Below are 20,694 nucleotides of genomic sequence, written 5' to 3'. Positions count from 1 at the left end.
CAAAGCCTTACTCCGCCATTTTCCAACCAATGGAGGAGCTCCATTTAACAAACAGCCTGAGACCCAGCCTTCCAAATTCCCCCAGGATGACATCACTTCACGCGTGACGTCATGAGCCCCCAACGGGAGGAGCTTCCGGATAGTCATCCCATTGGCCGCGCGCGCTCTGACGTCACGGAGAAGCCCCGCCTTTCCTGCCTTCTCTAATTACCGTCCAAGCCCCGCCCCCGCCGCTGTTCCTGTTCCGCGTTTCTCTCTCCCTTTCCCAGCCCGGTTCAGGGCAAGAGCTAAGCTTCTTCCTTTACTTCCGCCCGGCTCCTGACGTCATTTCCGTGCCTCCCCTAAGGCCGCCATTTTGGATAGGAATTGGAATACGAAGGAGGCGACGCTCTAGGCGAAGTCAAGCGCCTCTGGAGCGTATGGGACTCTATGATACTCTAGGGCAGGAAGTAGAATGAGGTCTAGGAAAGCTCCTGCTTCCAACTTCTTTCTTTCAGTCAGGCTCAAAGGGTCCACAAGATCTCTCTACCTATTATATTATTATATTATATAGTAATGTATTTATTATAATTATATGGAATAACAGAAAGGATGGGATGTTTTCACCACAGAGCTGCCAGGCCCTAGTGTTCCCCAAACTGTGCCTTTTTTTGGACTTCATCTCCCAGAAGCCTCAGCCATGTTTGGCCAATAGCCTGGGATTCTGGGAGATGGAGTCCAAAGTGTTTTAAAGGGCACAGTTTGGGAACAGCTCTATGGTGAAGCCATCCCATCCTTTCTATTGTTTCATACAGTATGTATAGAGATCCTATAGCACCTTTTGAGACTCACTGGGAGAAAGAAGTTGGCAGCAGGAGCTTTTGGAGACTCCAGTCTACTTCCTCCTCAGAGGCATTGAGAGGCGTGAAAGGTCTCCAAAAGCCCCTGCTGCCATTTTCTTTCTTCCAGTGAGTCTCAAAGGGGCTGCAAGATGTCGCCTCAGACTGATTCTACAGACGAAGAAGGGTGCAAATGAATATGTATTATTACTCTACCATTAAGGGCCATGTGATGAATGTTTAGAGAAGGCTTTTGCGTTGCGTAGCGCCGCCTTAACCAGGGACAAAGGCCCAAGGCACACTGCAGAAATAATGCAGTTTGAGGCCGCCTGAACTGCCCTATCTCAATGCCAGGGAATTCTGGGAACTGTAGTTCTGAGACATTGAGCCTTCTCTGCCAGAGAGAACTCTGGTGCCACGATAGACTACAATTCCCAGGATTCCCTAGCGCTGAGCCAGGACAGTCCAAGCGGTCTCAAGCTGGGTTATTTCTCCAGTGTGTTTGGGGCCTAACAGCCTCTCAGGGTAGGAAAGGCATTTGGGGGAGCGTAGGGCCGCTCTAGCCTCGCTTCCGCCCCGGACCGGAAGTGCCTGTCTCCATGGCGACGCGGCGGCCTGCGTGGCCTTGGCTCCTCCCCTTCCTCCTGGGCCCCGCCCCGCCCTCGGAGGGGGAGGAGCGGCATGCGGGGCGTCACTTCCGACTGCGGCGGGGCCCTTCCCGGCCGCCATCTTGCGGTGTGGGGGGACGCGGGGGGCCCGGGGGCCGCGGCGGGCCGCTCGATGGGAAGATGCAGCGGGCGAGCGGCGGGGCGCTGGGGCCGGGCGCCGGGGGGTTGGGGCCGGGGCCGGGGCCGGGTCGCGCGCTGCTGAGGCGGGAGCTGCGTCTGCTGGAGTCCATCTTCCACCGCGGCCACGAGCGCTTCCGCATCGCCCGCGCCTGCCCCGACGAGCTGGGCTGCGAGTTCCTGCCGGGGCCCGGCGGAGGGGGGGCCGTCCGTATCCATGGCAACATCACGGTGAGAGGGGGAGGGAGAGAGGCAGGGGAGGCCCCCTCGGCTCCGGGGCGGGACTCGAGGAGTGGGGCGAGGGGGCGGGGACTAAGCTGCAGGGGAGGGGCCTTATTTGGGGGCGGGGCCTGAGGAGGGGGCAGTTGGTCGGCCAGTTGGACTTTGGAGAGTGAACGGCTGGTGGGCGGAGCTCGAGGAAGGGGCGGAGCTTAAGGAAAGGGGCGGGGCTTGAGGAAAGGGGTGGGGCTTGGTGGACCCAGAAGGGAGACTCGTGGGGCCCGAAGGCATCTGAGGAAGGAGGCTTCTAAGCCCAGCAAAGCTCCTGCTGCCAACTTCCTTCTCTCACTTGCTCTCAAAGGTGCCACAAAATCTTTGACTGGGGGCGGGGCTTGGGACAGGGGGCGGGGCGTGCTTCACCCAAACTCAAAGGGCCCAAATGCATCTGAGGGAAATAGGCTTTTAAGCCTCCTGGCAACTTCTTTTTTTCTTTCAGTGAGTCTCAAAGGCGCCACAAGATCTATCACAGTGTGCCCTTTAAAAGAGATCTTGGACTCCAGCTCCCAGAAGCCACTTTGGCCAATAGCCTGGGATTCTGGGAGCTGGAGTCCAAATGCCCTTCAAGGGCACAGTTTGGGGACCACTTCTCTACATACATGACGGTAGAGCTGGTTCCTGGCCAGTTTTGGAAGGCGGATTCAGCTGAGCCAGTGAGAGGGACCCCAAGAGGTCCCAGCCCAATCTGCTTCTCCAGACTGGCTTTCCCATCCTCCCCTGGCCCTTTGCTTGTGGGTGGAGAGCCCCCTGGGTTTGCCATCCTAAGATCCAAGAGCTGAGCCCACAGATTGTGCCAAAGGTGTTCCCCACCCACAAAGTTAGACAAAGTTGTTGCTGCACTTTGGGGGAACCTGGGAGTTGTCGTCCAGCAAGTAACTCTTCCTAACTCTGGGCTCACCAGTGAGGAATCATAAGAGCCGGAAGAGACCTCAAGAGCCATTTACTAGAGGCCTTTTAAGCCTTTAGGAAGAGTGAGGAACCTGCGGCCCTCCAGGTTCTGACAAACTACCACTCCCATCATGCCTCACCACCAGGAAGTTCTAGCCAGGCTCTTGAGGCCTTGCTTGTAGCTCCTCCCCTTGTGCTAATGCTACTGGTAAGGGGAGGAGCTACAGCCAAGTCCTCATGAGCCTGGCTAGAACGTCATTCACCTCGGCTGGTGGTGAGGCATGATGGGAGTGGTAGTTTGCCAGAACCTGGAGGGCCATACAACCCGCACCTTCTAATAATAAAGCCATCTGCTGGTCAAAGAACCATTGTTTTGGTCTCTTATTGGATGCTTGTTGTGGAATTGCGGGAGGCGTTTGCAAAAGAGGGACGGGACGGCCATGTTGCTGGGTTCTCTTATAGCCTGCACTTCTTCTCATGCCTTCCTTTAACACGCTTCTTCTCTAGGAGTCCTATCCAGCGGTCCCCCCAATATGGTCTGTGGAATCAGATGACCCCAATTTGGCAGCGATCCTGGAGAGACTAGCAGATGTGAAGAAAGGAAACACCCTGGTGAGGCGGTGGGAATACCTCTGCTTTGGGATATAGGGTGGGGGACACCTGGCTTAAGGAGACTTATACGTGTAAAAGGGATCTGGGAGTCAAAGTAGACCACAAACTGAACATGAGTCAACAGTGTGATGCAGCAGCTAAAAAGGCCAATGCAATTCTAGGCTGCATCAATAGAAGTATAATATCTAGAGATCAAGGGAAGTCATAGTGCCACTCTATTCTGCTCTGGTCAGGCCCCACCTGAAATACTGTGTCCAGTTCTGGGCCCCACAATTTAAAAAGGATGTTGAGAAATGAGCATGTCCAAAGGAGGGCGACTAAAACGGTGAAGGGTCTGGAAACCATGAAGCCCAATGAGTAACGACTTAGGGATCTGGGGATGTTTAGCCTGGAGAAGAGACGGTTAAGAGGTGATATGATAGGCCTGTCAACTATTTGAAGGGATGTCATCTTGAGGATGGAGCAAGCTTGTTTTCTGCTGCTCCTGAGACTAGGACCCAGAACAATGGATGCAAGTTACAGGAAAAGAGATTCCACCTAAACATTAAGAGGAACTTCCTGACAGTGAGAACTGTTCGACAGTGGAAGACACTCTCTCAGACAGTGGCGGAGTCTCCTTCTTTGGAGGTCTTTAAACAGAGGCTGGATGGCCATCTGTTTGGGATGCTTTGATTGAGAGTTCCTGCATGGCAGAATGGGGTTAGACTGGACGGCCTTTGGGGTCTCTTCCAATTCTGTGAGTCTATGAAAGGAAGGGACTGATGGGGCAGGAGAGGGTTGGGCAGCTTCCTTGTTTTGCCTGGTCCAACCCTTGCTGTCTGTCTTTCTCCTCATGAAGCTCCTGCAGCACCTGAAGCGGATCATTTCAGACCTCTGCAAACTCTACAACCTTCCACAACATCCGGATGTCGAGATGCTGGACCAGCCTCTGCCTGCAGAGCAGGTAAGCCGTGCAAGCAGGCATCTGAAGCCAGAAGAGCATCCCATGGTGGTTTGATAGTATTGTGAAAGTGCTCCCATTGAGCAGCTGTGACTGTGAGAGAGCTTAAGGAGGTTACCCTTGTTGGAACATAGCTCCCAGAATACCCCAGCCAGCATGACCAGTGGCTGAAGCATTTTGGGAGTTGTGTGTCTCAAAAATAAAGGTTTTTTCCCCCCAAGCTCCAGAAAACACTTGGTATCAATTCAAAGATATAGCCATGGCTTGGTGCCAAGTTAGACCATTGCTTGGTTTACATCAGTGGAGCCAAGACACATGTTTTGCTTTTCCCCTGAATTTTTGGACTTCTCATTCCATCCCACCCACATTATCCCCAGCATTGCAGACAGTTTTACAGGATTTGGAGTCTGAAACATTGTGAGTGCCAAAGATTCTCCCCTCTCGCCTGGTCTAGATGCCTACTATCAGCTTCACCTGTTATGCCAGCTGCGCCCTTTCTTAGAACTGGAAGATCTAAAGATGGTAGTGCATGCACTGGTAATCTTAAGGCCGGACTTCTCCAATGTGCTGTACATTAGGCTACCAAGTTTAGAACATCAGTTAGTTCAAAAAGAGATCTTGTAGCCCCTTTGAGACTCATTGAAAGAAAGAAGTTGGCAGCATGAGCTTTCAAAGAATTCTGTCTACGAAAGCTCATGCTGCCTACTTCTTTCTTTAGTCTCATACAAGAGCTCTCTATATATTGATTCTACAGACTAAGAGGGCTGTATCTTTGAATTCTACTAGATTGGTTGCTGATACATGTAGGAGTGATCATATTACACCAATATTAAAATAACTCAGTAGGCTGCCACTTGGTTTCTGGACAAAATACTAAGCGTTGGTTCTTACCTTTCAAGCCCTACATGGATTGAGTCGAGGTTACCTACATAGTTGCCTTCTCACATATAATCCACCCCATACATACAGGTCCTCCGGGAGAAATTTACTTCAGTCAACCCAAATTAGGCTGACACTTCTACCCAGAGCATCTTTTCTTCAGCACCCTCTCTCCCAATTGTGGAATGTACTGCTTATTGACTATTTAAATATGTATTGGTTTTATATGCTCTTTCAACTGGTTTTATCTGTCTAATGTATTGTTCTCCACTTCAGTCCATAGGAGGAGACAGGTAGGAAATAGATCATTATTGTCTACACCAGTGGTTCCAAAACATGTGTCTTCCAGATCTTTTGGACTTCAGTTTCCAGAATTCCTGACTGTTGGCCAAGCTTGCTGGGGCTTCTGGGAGTTCAAGTCCAAAACACTTGGAGACCCAAAGTTTGGGAATCACTGCTCAGCACCCGCTTGCCCCAACTTGGTCCCTGCTTGATCAATTAGACTACAACTCTTAATAATCCCAGATAGCATTTCTTTTACAAAAAATCTTGCCTAAGATGTACACTTCTTTGCACATCTACCTATTCTACATAATCTATGTATCAAACTCCTTATGGGTCTTTAACCTTAGAAATTAAGAGTGGGCACCTGCAAGTAGGATGGTTCATATGTCTTTATGTAACTGCTTGTAGCCCTGAAGCAACCTGACAAAAGCTGAGAAAGAGAACATTTTAAAAACCCTGTCTTTTCTATATTTCACAAGTGCTTCTCTGGCTAGTTACTTGGAGGCAATTTTAAAGTCACCCCAGGGGAGGCCTTTTAAAAATTTGCCTCCACAAACATAATTGGCTGTTTTTTAGTTTCTTTTTGGTTTCCTTTGGCTAGTTCATTATTAACTGTCCTTGCTGTCAAACCCTTGGGATTTATAAAGTGGCTTTCCAGTGACATTTTAAAACCCATAAGCATGAAACCAGTCAAATAATATTTTTTTTAAAAAAATATTGTTGTAAATAAACAGACAAACACAAATTGGTAATAGACATACAATATAAATGAGCTGATAAAGTTCTTATGTAAAATCTAGTCCACTAACTCTTATTAAATTTTTTCCATCAATTATCCATAGAAGCATGCATTAAACTAAAGTAACTCAGAACTGTTAATCAATATACATTTGGATATCCCTCAGTATTCATACTATACTTCAAATTATATCATAAAAGGAAAACGTGTGGGGATTTCTGTAGATTTGGGAGTAGTTAACCTTGATTCATTTGATTTCCTGTGGAATACCAAAGGCATGGCACTGATGCCAGGCAGCAGAGCAGGGTTACTAGCTGCTCACTTGGAGAAGGATGATCCCAGGAATGGTCCCACAAGGCAGAAAGAGGTGGGCATGTGCTTCCTTGCTACTGGGTGAGCAACTGAGCAATTCCTACACAGTACTTACTTATGATGGTGTCCTCTGGAAGACTCATGCTCAGTTGACTTGCATTTCACTCTTGGCTTTGTGTCCCCTTGTGTCCCACAGAGCACCCAAGAAGAAGTTTCCTCTGAAGAAGAAGATGAGGAAATGCCAGAGGTATGGTGGTGTCCGTTACAAATCCTCCAACCTTCCACGTCTTCTCTGCCAAGCTTTCATTGCACAGCTGTACCTCTCCCTTCTGTTGCTTCTGTTTTGGACTGCAGCTCCCAGAATCCTCTAGCCAGCATGGCCACTGGGAACTATAGTCCAAATAAACCCCTTGGAGCCTGTAAATTCCATATTTTGGAATTCCACCACTTGAACACCTAAATTCTGTGCCTGGGATCCAGGGTGAGCTCTGTTCTTCTCTTCTCCTCCTCAAGGATACAGAAGAGCTGGACCACTATGAGATGAAGGAAGAAGAGCCAGCAGAAGCAAAGAAAGCTGAGGATGATGGCATCGGCAAAGAGAACCTTGCCATCCTTGAGAAAATAAAAAAGAACCAGAGGCAAGATTACTTAAATGTACGTGTCGCCAGGCGGGAGGGCCAGGTGATGGTGGGTTGGGGGGAAAGGGGGATTGTGGGGCAGAACAAGGGGAACTGTTCCTTCTACTGCAAGGCATGCCTCTCCTTTTAATGTAGGGATTGAGCAGGGCTCCTCAAGGGTCTGCACTCTTTAGGCGCCCTTTCCAGTAACTCAGGATAAATGTGGGTCATTTAAACCACTGACTCAATCTGCTGACTCAGACAGCTAGCTCACTCTCCCGATGGTAGGGCTGGCCCTGAACCCAGCATCTGGAATTTTTCCTAAGCTTGAGAAGGGGAATTGTGCTACAAAAGCTTAGAGGGATTAGATCCACCCTGCAGTAATGGCTTAGGGCAATATTTTGTGAGTGTTTGAAGCTGCTGGGCTCTCAAAAATCATGTCAGTCCATTAGCCTCCTTTTTTAAAAAAAATCATATTAGCCTGCTATAAGGAATGAGGCGTGCTTTGCTTGCTGTTTTGAAAAGGAGTATGTCTTGTGAGCATAAAGAGCTGCTTGAAATCCGAGTAAACGGAACAGGTAGCAGTGGAATAAAGGAGAAACATCAGAAAGAACCCCAATGTTTCCTGTTGTCTTTCATACTCCATTACCCCTTGGGCTTTTCTAAGATAGCCAAGAGAAACTTGTCTGAAGGGCTGTCTCTGATAGCAAATGTTACAGGTAAAGAATCATTTTGCTGGCCAAAACCAGGGTTCAAATTTGGGTTGCCGGCTTCAAGCCCAGCCTTCAGTAGGCCTCAGAGAATCATTACAAAAATCTTTATCATTCAAAATCAGTTGCCAGGTTTCCATCATGCTCTGGAGTGAGCAAGAATAGGAAGATAGGACAGCATTATCTAAATGTAAATAGTTAATTCGTAGTGGCCTATGGAGAAGAAGCACAATCATCCAGTTCATCAGATTCCTCTGCCTTTATTTTCTCTTAACTAACTGAATGGATGTCATAGACTCTTAGAGTTGGAAGGGGCCACGAGGACCAGGCTATGTGGCCATGTTCTAGAAGAGCCAGCATCCATAAATTTTTGTGGGTTTTTCAGGCTATGTGGCCATATTCTAGAAGAGTTTGTTCTGGACATTTCGCCAGTGTCTGTGGCTGGCATCTTCAGAGAGTGCTGGAGCTGGAAGGTTAGTGAGTCTCCAGCTGGAAAAACTCTGGACCAGGAATGCACATCTACTCTTCACACTAACTTTCCTGTTCCAGCATTCTCTGAAGATACCAGCCACAGATGCGGTGAAACATCAGGAACAGACTCTTCTAGAACATGGCCACAGAGCCTTAAAAAAACCCACAAAAATCTGTGGATGCTGGCCATGAAAGCCTTTGACTTCACACTCTGTAAAAATCACTCCAGTCCAACCTTTGTTTAAAGATCTCCAAAGAAGGATAGCCCCTTCCCCCAAGCAGTCTGTTCCACTGTTGGACACCCTTCCAGTCAAAAGGTTCTTCCTAACGTTTAGGTGGAATCTCTTTTCTTATCATTTGAATTCAGGTCTCTCCCACTCTGAACAGATAACAAAGTATTAGTTTTCGAGCTCCTGTTGCGGTAAAGACAAAACTGTGCCTTCTTTGTCCAGCCCTGAGTGGCCCAACATAGGATGGGTTATAATAAGTCTCTGCAAAATAGAAATGTTTCACCCACCCATCCACCTGAGCAATTCCTGGCCAAATCATTGCAGTATACAGATCCTCTGGCTAGTGCTATTTTGTTTATAAAGTCTTTTGGAAATGAGCATCTTGGGTGTTAAAAGGACCAAAGGCCTCTATAGTTTATCATCCTGTTCCACCTCATAACCAAGCAAATAGTCCAGTGGGAAGCCCATAAGTAGGACACCAGTACAAGATAGCATCCTCCTGTTTGTTTCTGTTCCAGCAGCTGGCATTTTAGAGGTAAATTGCCTCTGAACAGCGAGGATGCCGTCTGAATTATTGTGCCTAATAAGAACTGTAGAGGAGCCCTCTTGGATCAGACCATGTCTACAGTTGGTCCAGTCTTCAGCTGAAATACAGTGGGCCCTTGTTATCTGCTGGGGTTTGGTTCCAGGTTCCTCCGTGGATAACAAAATACAAAGGCATAGTAAAATGGTGCCCCTTATATAAAATGGAAAAATCAGGATTTGCTATTTGGAATTTATGCTTTTTTTAAATATTTTCAAACCGTGGATGCTTGAATCCGTGAATAAAACATCCGTGGATAAGGAGAGCCAACTGTAATATTCAAGCAGTTGCTTAAATGGGAAGCTCAGAAGCACAGCATGGGTGCCCTAACTCTCTCCTAATGTGACCAAACAAGATATCCTGCTTGTGATCTGGAAGCTGTGTATAGCTCTTATGCCTGATGGTCAGTGAGAGACTTTGTGCTCTTCCACAAGTTTGCCACACTGTTTTGTAAGAGTCAGCATGCTTTGAGACAACAGATTCCACAGCATAAACACTGCACTGTGAGAAAGAGATGGCTTTGCCAGCCCAGAGTCTACTGCCCATCAGCTATCTCTAAATTCTAATGTGAAAGAGGAAGAATTTGAAAGAGTAGGAAAACTCTGTTTCTGTCCATAAGGTCTGATACTTTTGGTGGGAGGCAGTGGGGAGAGGGGAACAGAAGCGTAATCAGGATTGCCTCTTCCCATCCTTTGCAGGGGGCAGTGTCTGGGTCCGTGCAGGCCACCGACCGGCTGATGAAGGAGCTCAGGGATATTTACCGATCAGCAAGTTTCAAAGGTGGTAAGTACCTGGTTTGTGTGTGAGAGAGCCAAGAGGTGGCACAGGTTGGAAGTCTGGCTTGGGGAAATCACAGTATAGCTGCCTCATTTGTGGCCTCCATCTAGGACTCCAGATTTCAGTGGGACTAACCCGTTCCTTCTGTCGTCCACAGGAAACTATGCAGTTGAACTAGTGAATGACAGCCTGTACGACTGGAATGTCAAACTCCTGAAGTAAGAGCTAGGGACGGGATGGGTTGGCCTCGGTCTGTGTGCACAGCTTGGCCTTGCTGCCTTACATTCTAGAAACCATCAAAAACCCAGCCACAAATCTTGCCTGGACTAGGGAGAGAGTCATAAGCCCCTCAATCTTGAAAACAAACACATTCACACCCAGACACATAGATTGTTAATATTGAAGGTAGCATTGGAGATCATCTAGTTTAACCTGATCAGTAATGGAATTTACCAATACCACACCTCTGATAGTTGGCCATTCAGCCTCTGTTTAAATATCTCATAGGCCTCCTTGGTGGTTCTAATGAGTCATGCCTTCTCATGATGTGGCCAAAGTACAACAGCCTCAATTTAATAATCTTGGCTTCCATGGAGAGACATATAAAAGATATATTCTTTTATATATATCCCTTTCCCCTGAACAATAGGACTAATAATAAATAATAAATAATAAATAATTTATTTGTATACCGCCCTTCCATCGATCAGGGCGGTGAACAGCACAATAACAATACAAAAACACCATAAAAATACAATACATTCATATTAAAAACAAAATTGAAACACCATCAGCCAATCACCATTGTCGTCGGGGGGGGGGGGGGGGAAGACCAGCTGGAACTTCATTCGGGGAATGCAGATTGAAATAAGAAGGTTTTTAGCTCCTCCTTAAACTGGGCCAGGGAGGTGGCCGAGCGGAGCTCTATGGGCAGCGTATTCCAGAGGGCCGGGGCGACGATGGAATATGACCTCCTCATTGTGGAGGTTAGTCTAGCCCCTGGGACCCTCAGTAGTTGCTGCCCAGAAGTTCTGAGGGTGCGGGGCGGAATGTATGGAGAGAGGCGGTCCTTCAGGTATCCTGGGCCCAAGCCATATAGGGCTTTATAGGTTATCACCAACACCTTGTACTGTGCCCGGAAGCGGATGGGCAGCCAATGCAGATCTTTAGGTATAGGTGTAATATGGTTGGCCCTGGAAGTTCGAGTGACCAGTCTGGCTGCCATATTCTGTACCATCTGTAGCTTCCGGGTATGGTATAAGGGTTGCCCCATGTAGAGCGCATTGCAGAAATCCAATCGAGAGGTTACCAGAGCATGTACCACCGTTTCAAGGTCTCTCTGGGCCAGGTATGGGCACAACTGGCGAATAAGCCGAAGCTGATAACAGGTGCTCTTGACCGTCGCATTCACCTGAGCTGTAAGGTGAAGCGACGAATCAAGAAGCACCCCCAGACTGCGCACGGAGTCCTTCACAGGAAGCGTGATCCCGTTCAGGACAGATGGAACCACCACCATTCCTGGACCAGGGGAACCTATCACAAGTACCTCCGTTTTCTCTGGATTCAGACTGAGTCGGTTTTCCCTCATCCAGCCCATTACCGACTCCAGGCACGCCACGAGAGGAGAGACGCCATCCCCAGTCACTGCATCAGTCGGAGACATAGAGAAAACTATTTGGGTGTCATCAGCGTACTGATAACCCCGCGCCCCATGCCTCCGGATGATCTCTCCCAGCGGTTTCATGTAAATGTTAAATAGCATGGGAGACAGAATGGCTCCTTGAGGGACCCGAGTTGTGAGGGCCCTCTTGTCGGAGCACACGTCTCCCAGCTGCACCATCTGGAACCTCCCAGAGAGGTAGGAGCGGAACCACTGGAGCGCAGTGCCCCCGATTCCCAGCTCTGCCAGGCACTCCAGAAGGATACCATGGTCTATGGTATCGAAAGCCGCTGAGATGTCCAAGAGCACCAACAGGGACACGCTTCCCCTGTCGATGCCCAGACGGAGATCATCGACCAAGGTGACCATGGCCGTCTCAACCCCGTAGCCCACCCGAAAGCCAGTTTGAAATGGGTCCAGATAATCCGTTTCATCCAAGATCGATCGAAGCTGGATTGCAACCGCCCTCTCGATCACCTTCCCCAAAAATGGCAGCAGCGAGACTGGCCGATAATTACTATGTAGCAGGGGGTCGAGGGAGGGCTTTTTTAGCAGCGGTTTTATGGTGGCCAATTTCAAGCTGGTTGGAAATTGCCCATCCCTCAGTGATGTATTTATAATCTGGTGTAACAACAAGGTTACAGCCGGTCCCCCCTGAGCCGCTAGCCATGAGGGAAGAGCGGGATACAAATTATTATTATTATTATTATTATTATTATTATTATCCTAATTTTTTTGGCTAGAAGTGTGATGGAATAAGAAAGTCTTCACCTGGTGGTTGAAGGAGAGCAAGGAGGGATCCTTTCTAGGAAGGTGTTTCAAAGTCCAGGAGCAGCCACTGAGAAGGCCCTCCTTTCTACCCACAAAACGTACTTGGGAAAGGGGGTGGCAGAGGTGAAAGGAAGGTCTCCCCCAAAAGCTCTTAGAGTAGCAATGTCCAAACTCTGGATCTCCAGTTGTTTTGGACGTCAGCTCCCAGAAGCCTCAGCCACCTTGGCCACTGGTTTGGGATTCTTGGAGCTGAAGTCCAAAACACCTGGAGGGTCGAAGTTTGGACATCACTGTCTTAGAGCTTGAGCAGGCTTGTACAGGGAGATACCATCCTTCAAATAGCCTGGACCTGAGCAGATGTTGGACTGCAGTTCTTAGCATCTCTTAAGCACTATAGTGCTGGGAGTTGCAGTTTTCCAACATCTGGAAGTCTGCTAGATTTCCACCTGGGTCTTAGCACTACTTCGGCTGCAACTCCCACATCACACTGGTCATCTATCTGGAGAATGGGACCCAGATTTGGGAAGGCTGCTCTAGAAGCTAGCTTATATTTGGCTTGGAGGGAGGGTCCCTTAGGTTCGATCACCTAGCCGCCTCTCCTTCTCTCATGCATGCACACTTTGTCTCTTTCAGGGTGGACGAGGACAGCGCCTTGCACAGTGATCTACAAATCCTCAAGGAGAAAGAGGGGACTGACTTCATTCTTCTCAACTTCACCTTTAAGGTCAGGCTAGCAGGCAGTGTCGGCAGTGTCAGCTGCAACTGTAGTATGGTGTCTGAACCCATGGGGTCTGACCCCATACTAGGGAACAGCCAAGTGACATGCTCAGGTTCTCTGTTCTCTTTCTTTCAGGACAACTTTCCCTTTGACCCTCCGTTCGTAAGGGTTGTCTCTCCTGTGCTGTCAGGAGGGTAAGTGCCTGCTCCTTGTCCGTTGGATCATGCTGAGGGCAGCCTGGTTTGTTTTGCAAAGTTGTTTTGTGCAGAAAAAACATTATATGCAGAATTTTTTTTCTGTGCCGAAAATGCACTTTTAAAATGTAGTTTTTAAAATATAATATTTCTGTGGAGAAAGACTTTTTCCTGTGCAGAAAGTTCTGTGTCTTGTGTAAAAAGTGCTAGTTTTTTTGTGAAAAAATACAAGTGATCTTAGTGCAGAATAAATAAAATAAATAATGCTGAGAATAGTCTTTGAAATGGCTGCCAGATTAGCCTTTGGTATCCTCACCTGTTAGCTTTTCTCAGGACCACTTTAGCCTGCTTCAGAAAGCTCTCTCTGTTTGGCATTTTATTTTATTTTCCCCTGCCAAACTGGCAGTGCTCCCTGCCCTCAAAAGCACATGTTCCTGGTACTGTTCATGAACTTCCTGTATCATTCGTTGTCGTTGCCTTCTAATTCGAACATTTGAAAATGTTCAAATGACAGACAAAAAAAAATGGGTTTCCCAAATGTCTGGAAACCTTGCTAAGGACAATACTGGAGGGGCAAGAATCTTTGCAGATTGAAATTTATTTGCCACTTGGATTTTATGCAGAAAACAGGATATTCTGCACAGACATGCAGAAAATGCCATCTTCTACACAGAAAAATGCACATGTATTTTGCATGGCAGATAAATCCCAACCTTTCTTGCCACTGTGAAAAAGCCCCTGAAACCTGCAGAGTTTGAAGAAGTAGTTTTGAATTACTTAGATTGTTTTAATGGTGTGCTGCCCTGAGATCTCACAATGGAGATGGATGGCTAGAGAGACATGATATATTATGATAAGATGTTGTGATACCATAGCTGGACCCACCTGATCATAAGAAGGGACTCAAGCCCAGGGGTTGCTGCAATTGTTTCTTCAGCAGTGGAGCAGCCCCACTCAGGTTATGTCTGCTTGCTCTCTTAAGGGGGGTTCATCGATGAGACTATCAACAGCATCTTATGGGGTTTAAGTGAGAGTGGCAGCCACCACTAGAATTCAAAGATATAGCTGTGTTAGTCTGTAGAATCATTATGTAGAGATCTTGTAGACCTCGGAGACTAACTGAAATAAAAAGTTGGCAGCATGAGCTTTCGTAGACTTCAGTCTACTTCCTTAGATGCATTTGAGGAAGTAGACTTGAAGTCATAGAATCATAGAGTTGGAAGAGACCCAACATCCAGTCCAACCCCATTCTGCCATGCAGGAACTCACAATCAAAGCATCCCCGACAGATAACCATCCAGCCTCTGCTTAAAGACCTCCAAGGAAGGAGACTCCACCACTCTCCAAGGGAATGTCCTCCACTCTCAAACAGATCTTACTGTCAGGAGGTTCCTCCTAAAGTTGAGATGGAATATCTTTTCCTGTAACTTGCATCCATTGCTCCAGATCCTATTCTCTGGAGCAGCAGAAAACAAGCTTGCTTCATCCTCAATGTGACATCCATTCAAATATTTAAACAGAGCTATCATATCACCCCTTAACTGTCTCTTTTCCAGGTTAAACATACCCAGCTCCCTAAGTCTTTTCTCATAAGGCATAAGTCTATGAAAGCTCATGCTGCCAACTTCTTTATTTCAGTTAGTCTGCAAGCCACCTCTAGAATCCTTGGAGAGACAATTGTATGCCAGAGGCTTGAAAGGGGAGTAGGCTGCTCTCTTTATCTCCTCAGCTGCTTGACTACATATGTGTCTGTGGGTGTTTTCCTTTTCTTTAAGGTATGTCCTGGGTGGAGGAGCCATTTGCATGGAGCTTCTAACAAAGCAGGTGAGCAGTCACACGGGCAATGGAGGGAAAGGCTTTGGGAGCATGTCTTGCTGAGCTGGGACCTGCTTTCAGGGCAGCGGGATGCCCACATCTTGCCTCCACTCTCTTTTAGGGCTGGAGCAGCGCTTACTCAGTAGAGTCTGTGATCATGCAGATCAGTGCCACATTGGTGAAAGGCAAAGCCAGAGTCCAGTTTGGCGCCAACAAAGTAAGTCGGGGCTGGGTGGGTCAGGCTGTCGCTCTTTCTCTGCTTGAAGCCATATGTCCGTAGTTGGAAACTCTGACTTGCCACTTTCCACCCTTTGACCTATGATTAATTTATTACTATTACTATACACAATATAATCTTACCATATAGTTCTATTCATTATTAAGTGAAATAATTTAAACGCTGAAATCCAGCTTGTATCCTCATGTCACCTGATTACCTAAACAATAATGTCCATTTTTCTTCTAATAATAATAATTTTATTTACATTTCCCGCTTCTTTCTGTGGATCGAGGCGGGATTACAGCAATAAAACAATTCCATATAAAATACAATAATTAAAACAATAACATTACTATTAATTCACTAAAATAACGGATCATCAACTAACATTCACACTAACATTCATACAATCTGTTCAGAAGTGGAGTATTTAAGATCTCTTATAAAAGATCAGATGGGTAGGCCTGCCAAAGAGATCCGACTTTAGTGCCTAAGAATGTACTTACATTCTAAGAATATCCTTACTGGTTTTTTTGTTTAACATTGTTGTTCATTTATCCAGGAAGCCAGTTTGTAATAGTTATTTTTTAATATTTGGTAGTAGCATCATTGTTGTTATTCTAATTTTACAATAATATTAATAATATTTATTTATTTATGCTATCAGAGCGACTTACAAATTGCTAATTAGACATTTCCCTTTTTATGGGTATGGTGTGAATTAATATTACTGAGCACTGTTTCTAATCATATAAAACATTCATAAAGATATTTTAAAGCATAGTTGGAAGCTCTGGAGCAGGGCTGGCCAAGTAGTGGCCCTCCAGGTGTTCGACTGCAGCTCCTAGCATGCCCCAGCTTAAGCTGTGCTGGTTAGAGGCTGATGGGTGTTGCAGTCTGGCAACATGCTGAGGGGCTACAGCTTGTCCGACCAACCTTACCTGGAGGGGATGATAGAGCTTTGACTCAGATTTTGATTCAGTTGTTTATATGGCCGTGGCAGTTTAGATTAATACTTGCATTGAATTGGGTTTTGATCACAATTTCATTGTTGAAGCTGGAGAAAACTATTGACCTGGATTTCTGCGTAGTCTATGCCAGCCTTCCCCAATCTGTTGCTGTGCAGATACAGTTCTTGGAGATGTGCCTAGTGAAGGGCCCCATTTATTGGGAATCAGAAGAGCCAGTCCTGGCATCGGACAGAATGAGCAAACTGTCAGAGGCAGCAAATACTAAGAGGCACCAGTGACAACTCCTGTGCTGTTTCCTTCTTTTGCATGGCAGAACTGTGTGTGCCGTACTCAGCTTTCCTGCTGCCTTTGTTAGAGGTGCCTGCAAGTATTAGAGATGCTAGTTTTGCTAGTAAAAGTCAGCTGCACATAAAAAAGAGTGGTGGGATGCCATGTTGTTCTTAGACAGCCAAAGGTCTTCAGCCCTGGTTACAACTCTGCCCTAAGACCTGTATTTTTCCATATGGAGAGTCCAGCATCATCTCTAGCCATTCAGCTAATGAAACTCAGGAAGCAGAGGTGAACAGGATCTTTTTTGGCCTGAGAGACCCTTGGAAGAATAGATGATAATGGGCTAGATAGGTAACAGATTGTAAGGGGGCATATTACAGTGCTCAGCTGTGCCTGATAGTTAAGCATCTGAGGGTTTTTTTAACAAACACCTTGCTTACCAAACCATGTAGAGAAAGTTTCATGGTTGAAATCAGGTGTGTGGTTGTGCCTCTTTAGATGTTTTTGCTCTTTTCGTCCTATTGGCCCTACTCAGCATAGCTACTAAAGGTTATGGGGGTTGCAGCCCAACAACAGCTCAGTAGTTGCTTTTCTTCACTGCTTGCAGAAGTGCAAGTTTTGCTGAAGGATTTTCCTTTGTTAGAGTGGAGCACCTGCTTTCAGGTATATGTCAGGTTCTTTGAAGGTGTTTCTGTGGGACAGGAAAGAAAAGCAAGTACCAATTCTTTTTTAACTAGAAGTGCAAGAAACCTTTGGCCATCCCATTTTGAACTTGAACTCCCAAGAATTTCCAGCCGGTGTGGCTTATAGTTAAGCAACTGAGGGAAATGGAAGCGGAAAAGGTCTGGAGGGCTAAATCTAGGGTGGAGAGGAGCAGAAGAGTAGTTGGTGCAAAGAAGGGAACTGTCGAGTATTTAAAGATGATCTACTTCTCCCTACCCAACAGAACCAGTACAGCTTGACAAGAGCCCAGCAGTCCTACAAGTCCCTGGTGCAGATCCATGAGAAGAATGGTGAGTACTAGCACCTTTTGAGTGTTTGCGAGAGTGATTTAAGCTCGACATGCAGCCACTCAAACTCTTTGTGTCTAAATGAGAAACATGAGAAACATTCCACAAAACCTGTAAGTTGCATGAAGGATTCTGAGTTGCAAAGGTGTATTTTGAGCAGTAAAGGAAATCCCAGTAGGGGTTTAGGCTGAGTTTGGAAAATGACTCTTTTTTTAGATTACAGTTCCCAGAATCCCTTAACAATCATGGGCAGTGCCCATGCTGATATGGGGATTCTGGGAATAGAAGTCCCCCAAAAGAAGATTCCCCAGCTCTGCTGTAGATTTGCACTTGACCTGTACAGGCACTAACTGAGTGGCTGGTACATTTAAAGAAAATTGTTAATGCCACCGCAGAACCCATCCTGCTTCCATCACCCCTTTTGTGTGGCTTTACTCTTGCCTTACGAGGATAAACTGTCCTGTGCAAGGGATCCAGGGAGCACAGCCTGGTTTTCATGTTGGCTTGATAGTCATGAGGCTTGAAGTAGACAGCTTTTGTCACCAAGGCACTTACTGTCCATGAATAAGCCTGTGGAGAAGCATTTCAACCTTCTGGAGTGGAGGGAAAACATAAGCTTAGGTGGTCTTAATAGCGAAGAGGCGTAGCTGTCTGGGGAAGTCCAGGAGGGTCACATTTGTCCCTCAGAGGTCTGAGGCTTCCCACATCTTCTCCATGGGATGCAGAATGTAAGTGCTCCCTAGAAACATGCCCCATATGCCACTTCAACTGCAGCAGCAACTGCTCCATTGGTATCTACTGCAAATGTGTATTCTGCATTTGCAGAGAGGACTCCACATTAAGTCGCACTGTTGACTCATGTTCAACTTATGTTCTACTTGGGACACCCAGATCCCTTTCACACTTAAGTTTCGTTCAGCCAGGTATCGCCCATCCTATATCTGTGCATTTGACTTTTCCGCCCTAAGTGCAGTACCTTACATTTCTCCCTGTTGAATTTCATTTTGTTAGCTTTGGCCCAGCTTTTTAGTCTATTCAGGTCATTTTGAATTTTGATCCTGTCCTCTGGGTTATTTGCTACTCCTCCTAATTTTGTGTCATATGCAAAGTTGATAAGTATGCCCCCAGTTCTGACATCCAAGTCATTGATAAAGATGTTGAATAGCACTGGTCCCAGGACAGAGCCCTTTGGGACCCCACTGGTCACTTCTCTCCAGGATGAAAAGCATCCATTGTTGAGCACCCTTTGGGGTGATTCCTCTCCTTACTAATCCAGAGTATGGGAGTCATGGCTCGGGGGTCTTCTTGGAGAGGACTGACCTGGTCATTATGACTGAGGTTAGCATGGGGATTAGAAATCACAACTGGTTTCCACTGGAACCATAGCCCAGTGGCAGAACAGAAGCTCAGGTCCCAGTATCTCCTTTCTAAACAAGGGTAGGGAACACGTGGCGCTCCACTTACCAGCAGCCCTAGTCAGTGGTAAAGCACAATGGGAATTGCAGTTCAGTAACCTCTGTGAGCCATTGTGGTGTACTGGTGTGAACATTCCACTAGGATTCTGGAAACAAGGGTTCGAATCCAGGCTTAGCCATAGAAACCCACTTCTCTGCCGTCAAGTTGTTTCCAACTTATGGCGACCCTATCCTGGAGTTTTCTTGGCAAGTTTCTTCAGAGAGGGTTTGCCATTGCCGTCCTTTAAGAGGTCATTCCCACTACAATAAACTCTGATTCCTGATTCGGGGTATATGCCCCTAGTTCCCACTGGAAATCGATTCTGATCCTTGTTGGATCAATTCCAAGGAAGTAAAGCAGAGTAAAAGCAAAAAGCCAAGGGTTTTTTTTTTGGTAGTTCTTTTGAGAAGAATCGGGTCTGACGCGATTCCTAACAGTGGGAACGCCAGATCAGAATCAATTCTTTCTGAGGGGAGGGACAAAGTGATAGAATATGCGATTGATGGAATACGGAATAGATATAAGAATATGTGATTGTATGATTTTGTAACTACACCATTTCAAATGCCATAAAAATAAATCCCCTTTTATAGTGAGAACGAGGGATCTTTTGAAATCAGTTACAGAGACGGAGCGGGTCTGAATCACAACCTGTGTTATTCTGCCAGTGGGAATGAGCCCTAAGGCTGAGAAAGATCATTTCTCCTCCAAGAAGACTTTGCGCAAGTCACGCTTTCTCAGCCTCAGAGGATGGCAGTGGCAAACCCTCTCTGAAGAAACTTGCCGAGAAAACCCCAGCATAGGGTCGGCATAAGTTGGAAACAACTTGAAGGCAGAGAACACCACCACTAGAGGCCCACACAGTTTTCCAGCTCTGTGATAGAGGGATCACAGTTTGTTTTACCTTTCTTCCAAAACGAGGCGCAATGCATCTTTCAGTGTATGTTAAAACTAAATAGCCATGTAAATTAGGAGCGCCTTGGGCACTGTGAATAGATTCTAGTGAGCTGGCCAGACACATGGTCTCTTTGGGTAAAGGCAAATAAGGTTCTATCCCTCAAGGCAAACAAGTGACTCTTTCCTAGCCTTCTGATAGATGGAAGAATACTTTTTGTAACCAAATAGATGTGTAACCAAACTGTCTTTATTCTTCAGGATGGTACACGCCACCCAAAGAAGACGGCTAGCGTGGAAATGCCTGAGCAGGAGCCACAGACCAATCCAGACTTTCCTGCCGAACTCTGTTTTTGGATCACGAAAGGAAGCCTCTTCCTCCTCCAGGACAGGACTCCAAATCCCGCTTTGTGAGACTTATGTCGAGCAGCTCTGACAAGACTTTGACGGGATTATTAAAACTTTTGTGCGAGCAGCTGGGCCTTGAGCTCCAGGCCTCCTCGCTTGGACCCATGCTGGCAGGCGACTGGCCGTCACTCTTATTAAAAACCACACACACCACACACACAAAAAACAAAACCCAAAAAACTCAATTCTCTCTTGTATCGCTGGAAGCTTCCGGCTCCGCTGCAGTCTTAGAGCACCTCCGCCTCTCCCTCTGCTACGGATTTAATTTATTTTCTTATTTTCATGTACACTGCTTTTTTTTTCTCCTTTTTTTGGTTACAGTGTATGATGGATGTGTATGGGGGAAAATGTATCTTTGGAGAATAATTACATTTGTTAATTTGAAG

The 20,694-nt window shown here is 46.6% G+C and overlaps 1 protein-coding gene across 1 annotated transcript; it reads left to right on the top strand.

Annotated features, from left to right (window-relative positions):
• The first annotated feature begins 1,660 nt into the window (after positions 1–1,660).
• On the top strand, positions 1,661–20,693 carry UBE2Q1 (ubiquitin conjugating enzyme E2 Q1). The gene is made up of 13 exons (XM_089482926.1): positions 1,661–1,834; positions 3,275–3,379; positions 4,218–4,322; positions 6,731–6,781; positions 7,048–7,188; positions 9,844–9,928; positions 10,080–10,140; positions 12,987–13,077; positions 13,207–13,265; positions 15,041–15,089; positions 15,202–15,297; positions 17,488–17,554; positions 20,162–20,693. Exons 3-13 carry the CDS (start codon positions 4,293–4,295, stop codon positions 20,191–20,193), a joined length of 762 nt encoding a protein of 253 aa, XP_089339052.1. The 5' UTR covers positions 1,661–1,834; positions 3,275–3,379; positions 4,218–4,292; the 3' UTR covers positions 20,194–20,693.
• Position 20,694: the final 1 nt, after the last annotated feature.

The sequence above is a fragment of the Sceloporus occidentalis genome, unplaced genomic scaffold, assembly GCF_023333645.1.
Source record: "Sceloporus occidentalis isolate IW3139 unplaced genomic scaffold, rSceOcc1.0.p SCAF_20, whole genome shotgun sequence".
NCBI lineage: Eukaryota > Metazoa > Chordata > Lepidosauria > Squamata > Phrynosomatidae > Sceloporus > Sceloporus occidentalis.
This window is presented reverse-complemented; position numbering and strand designations above follow the sequence as displayed.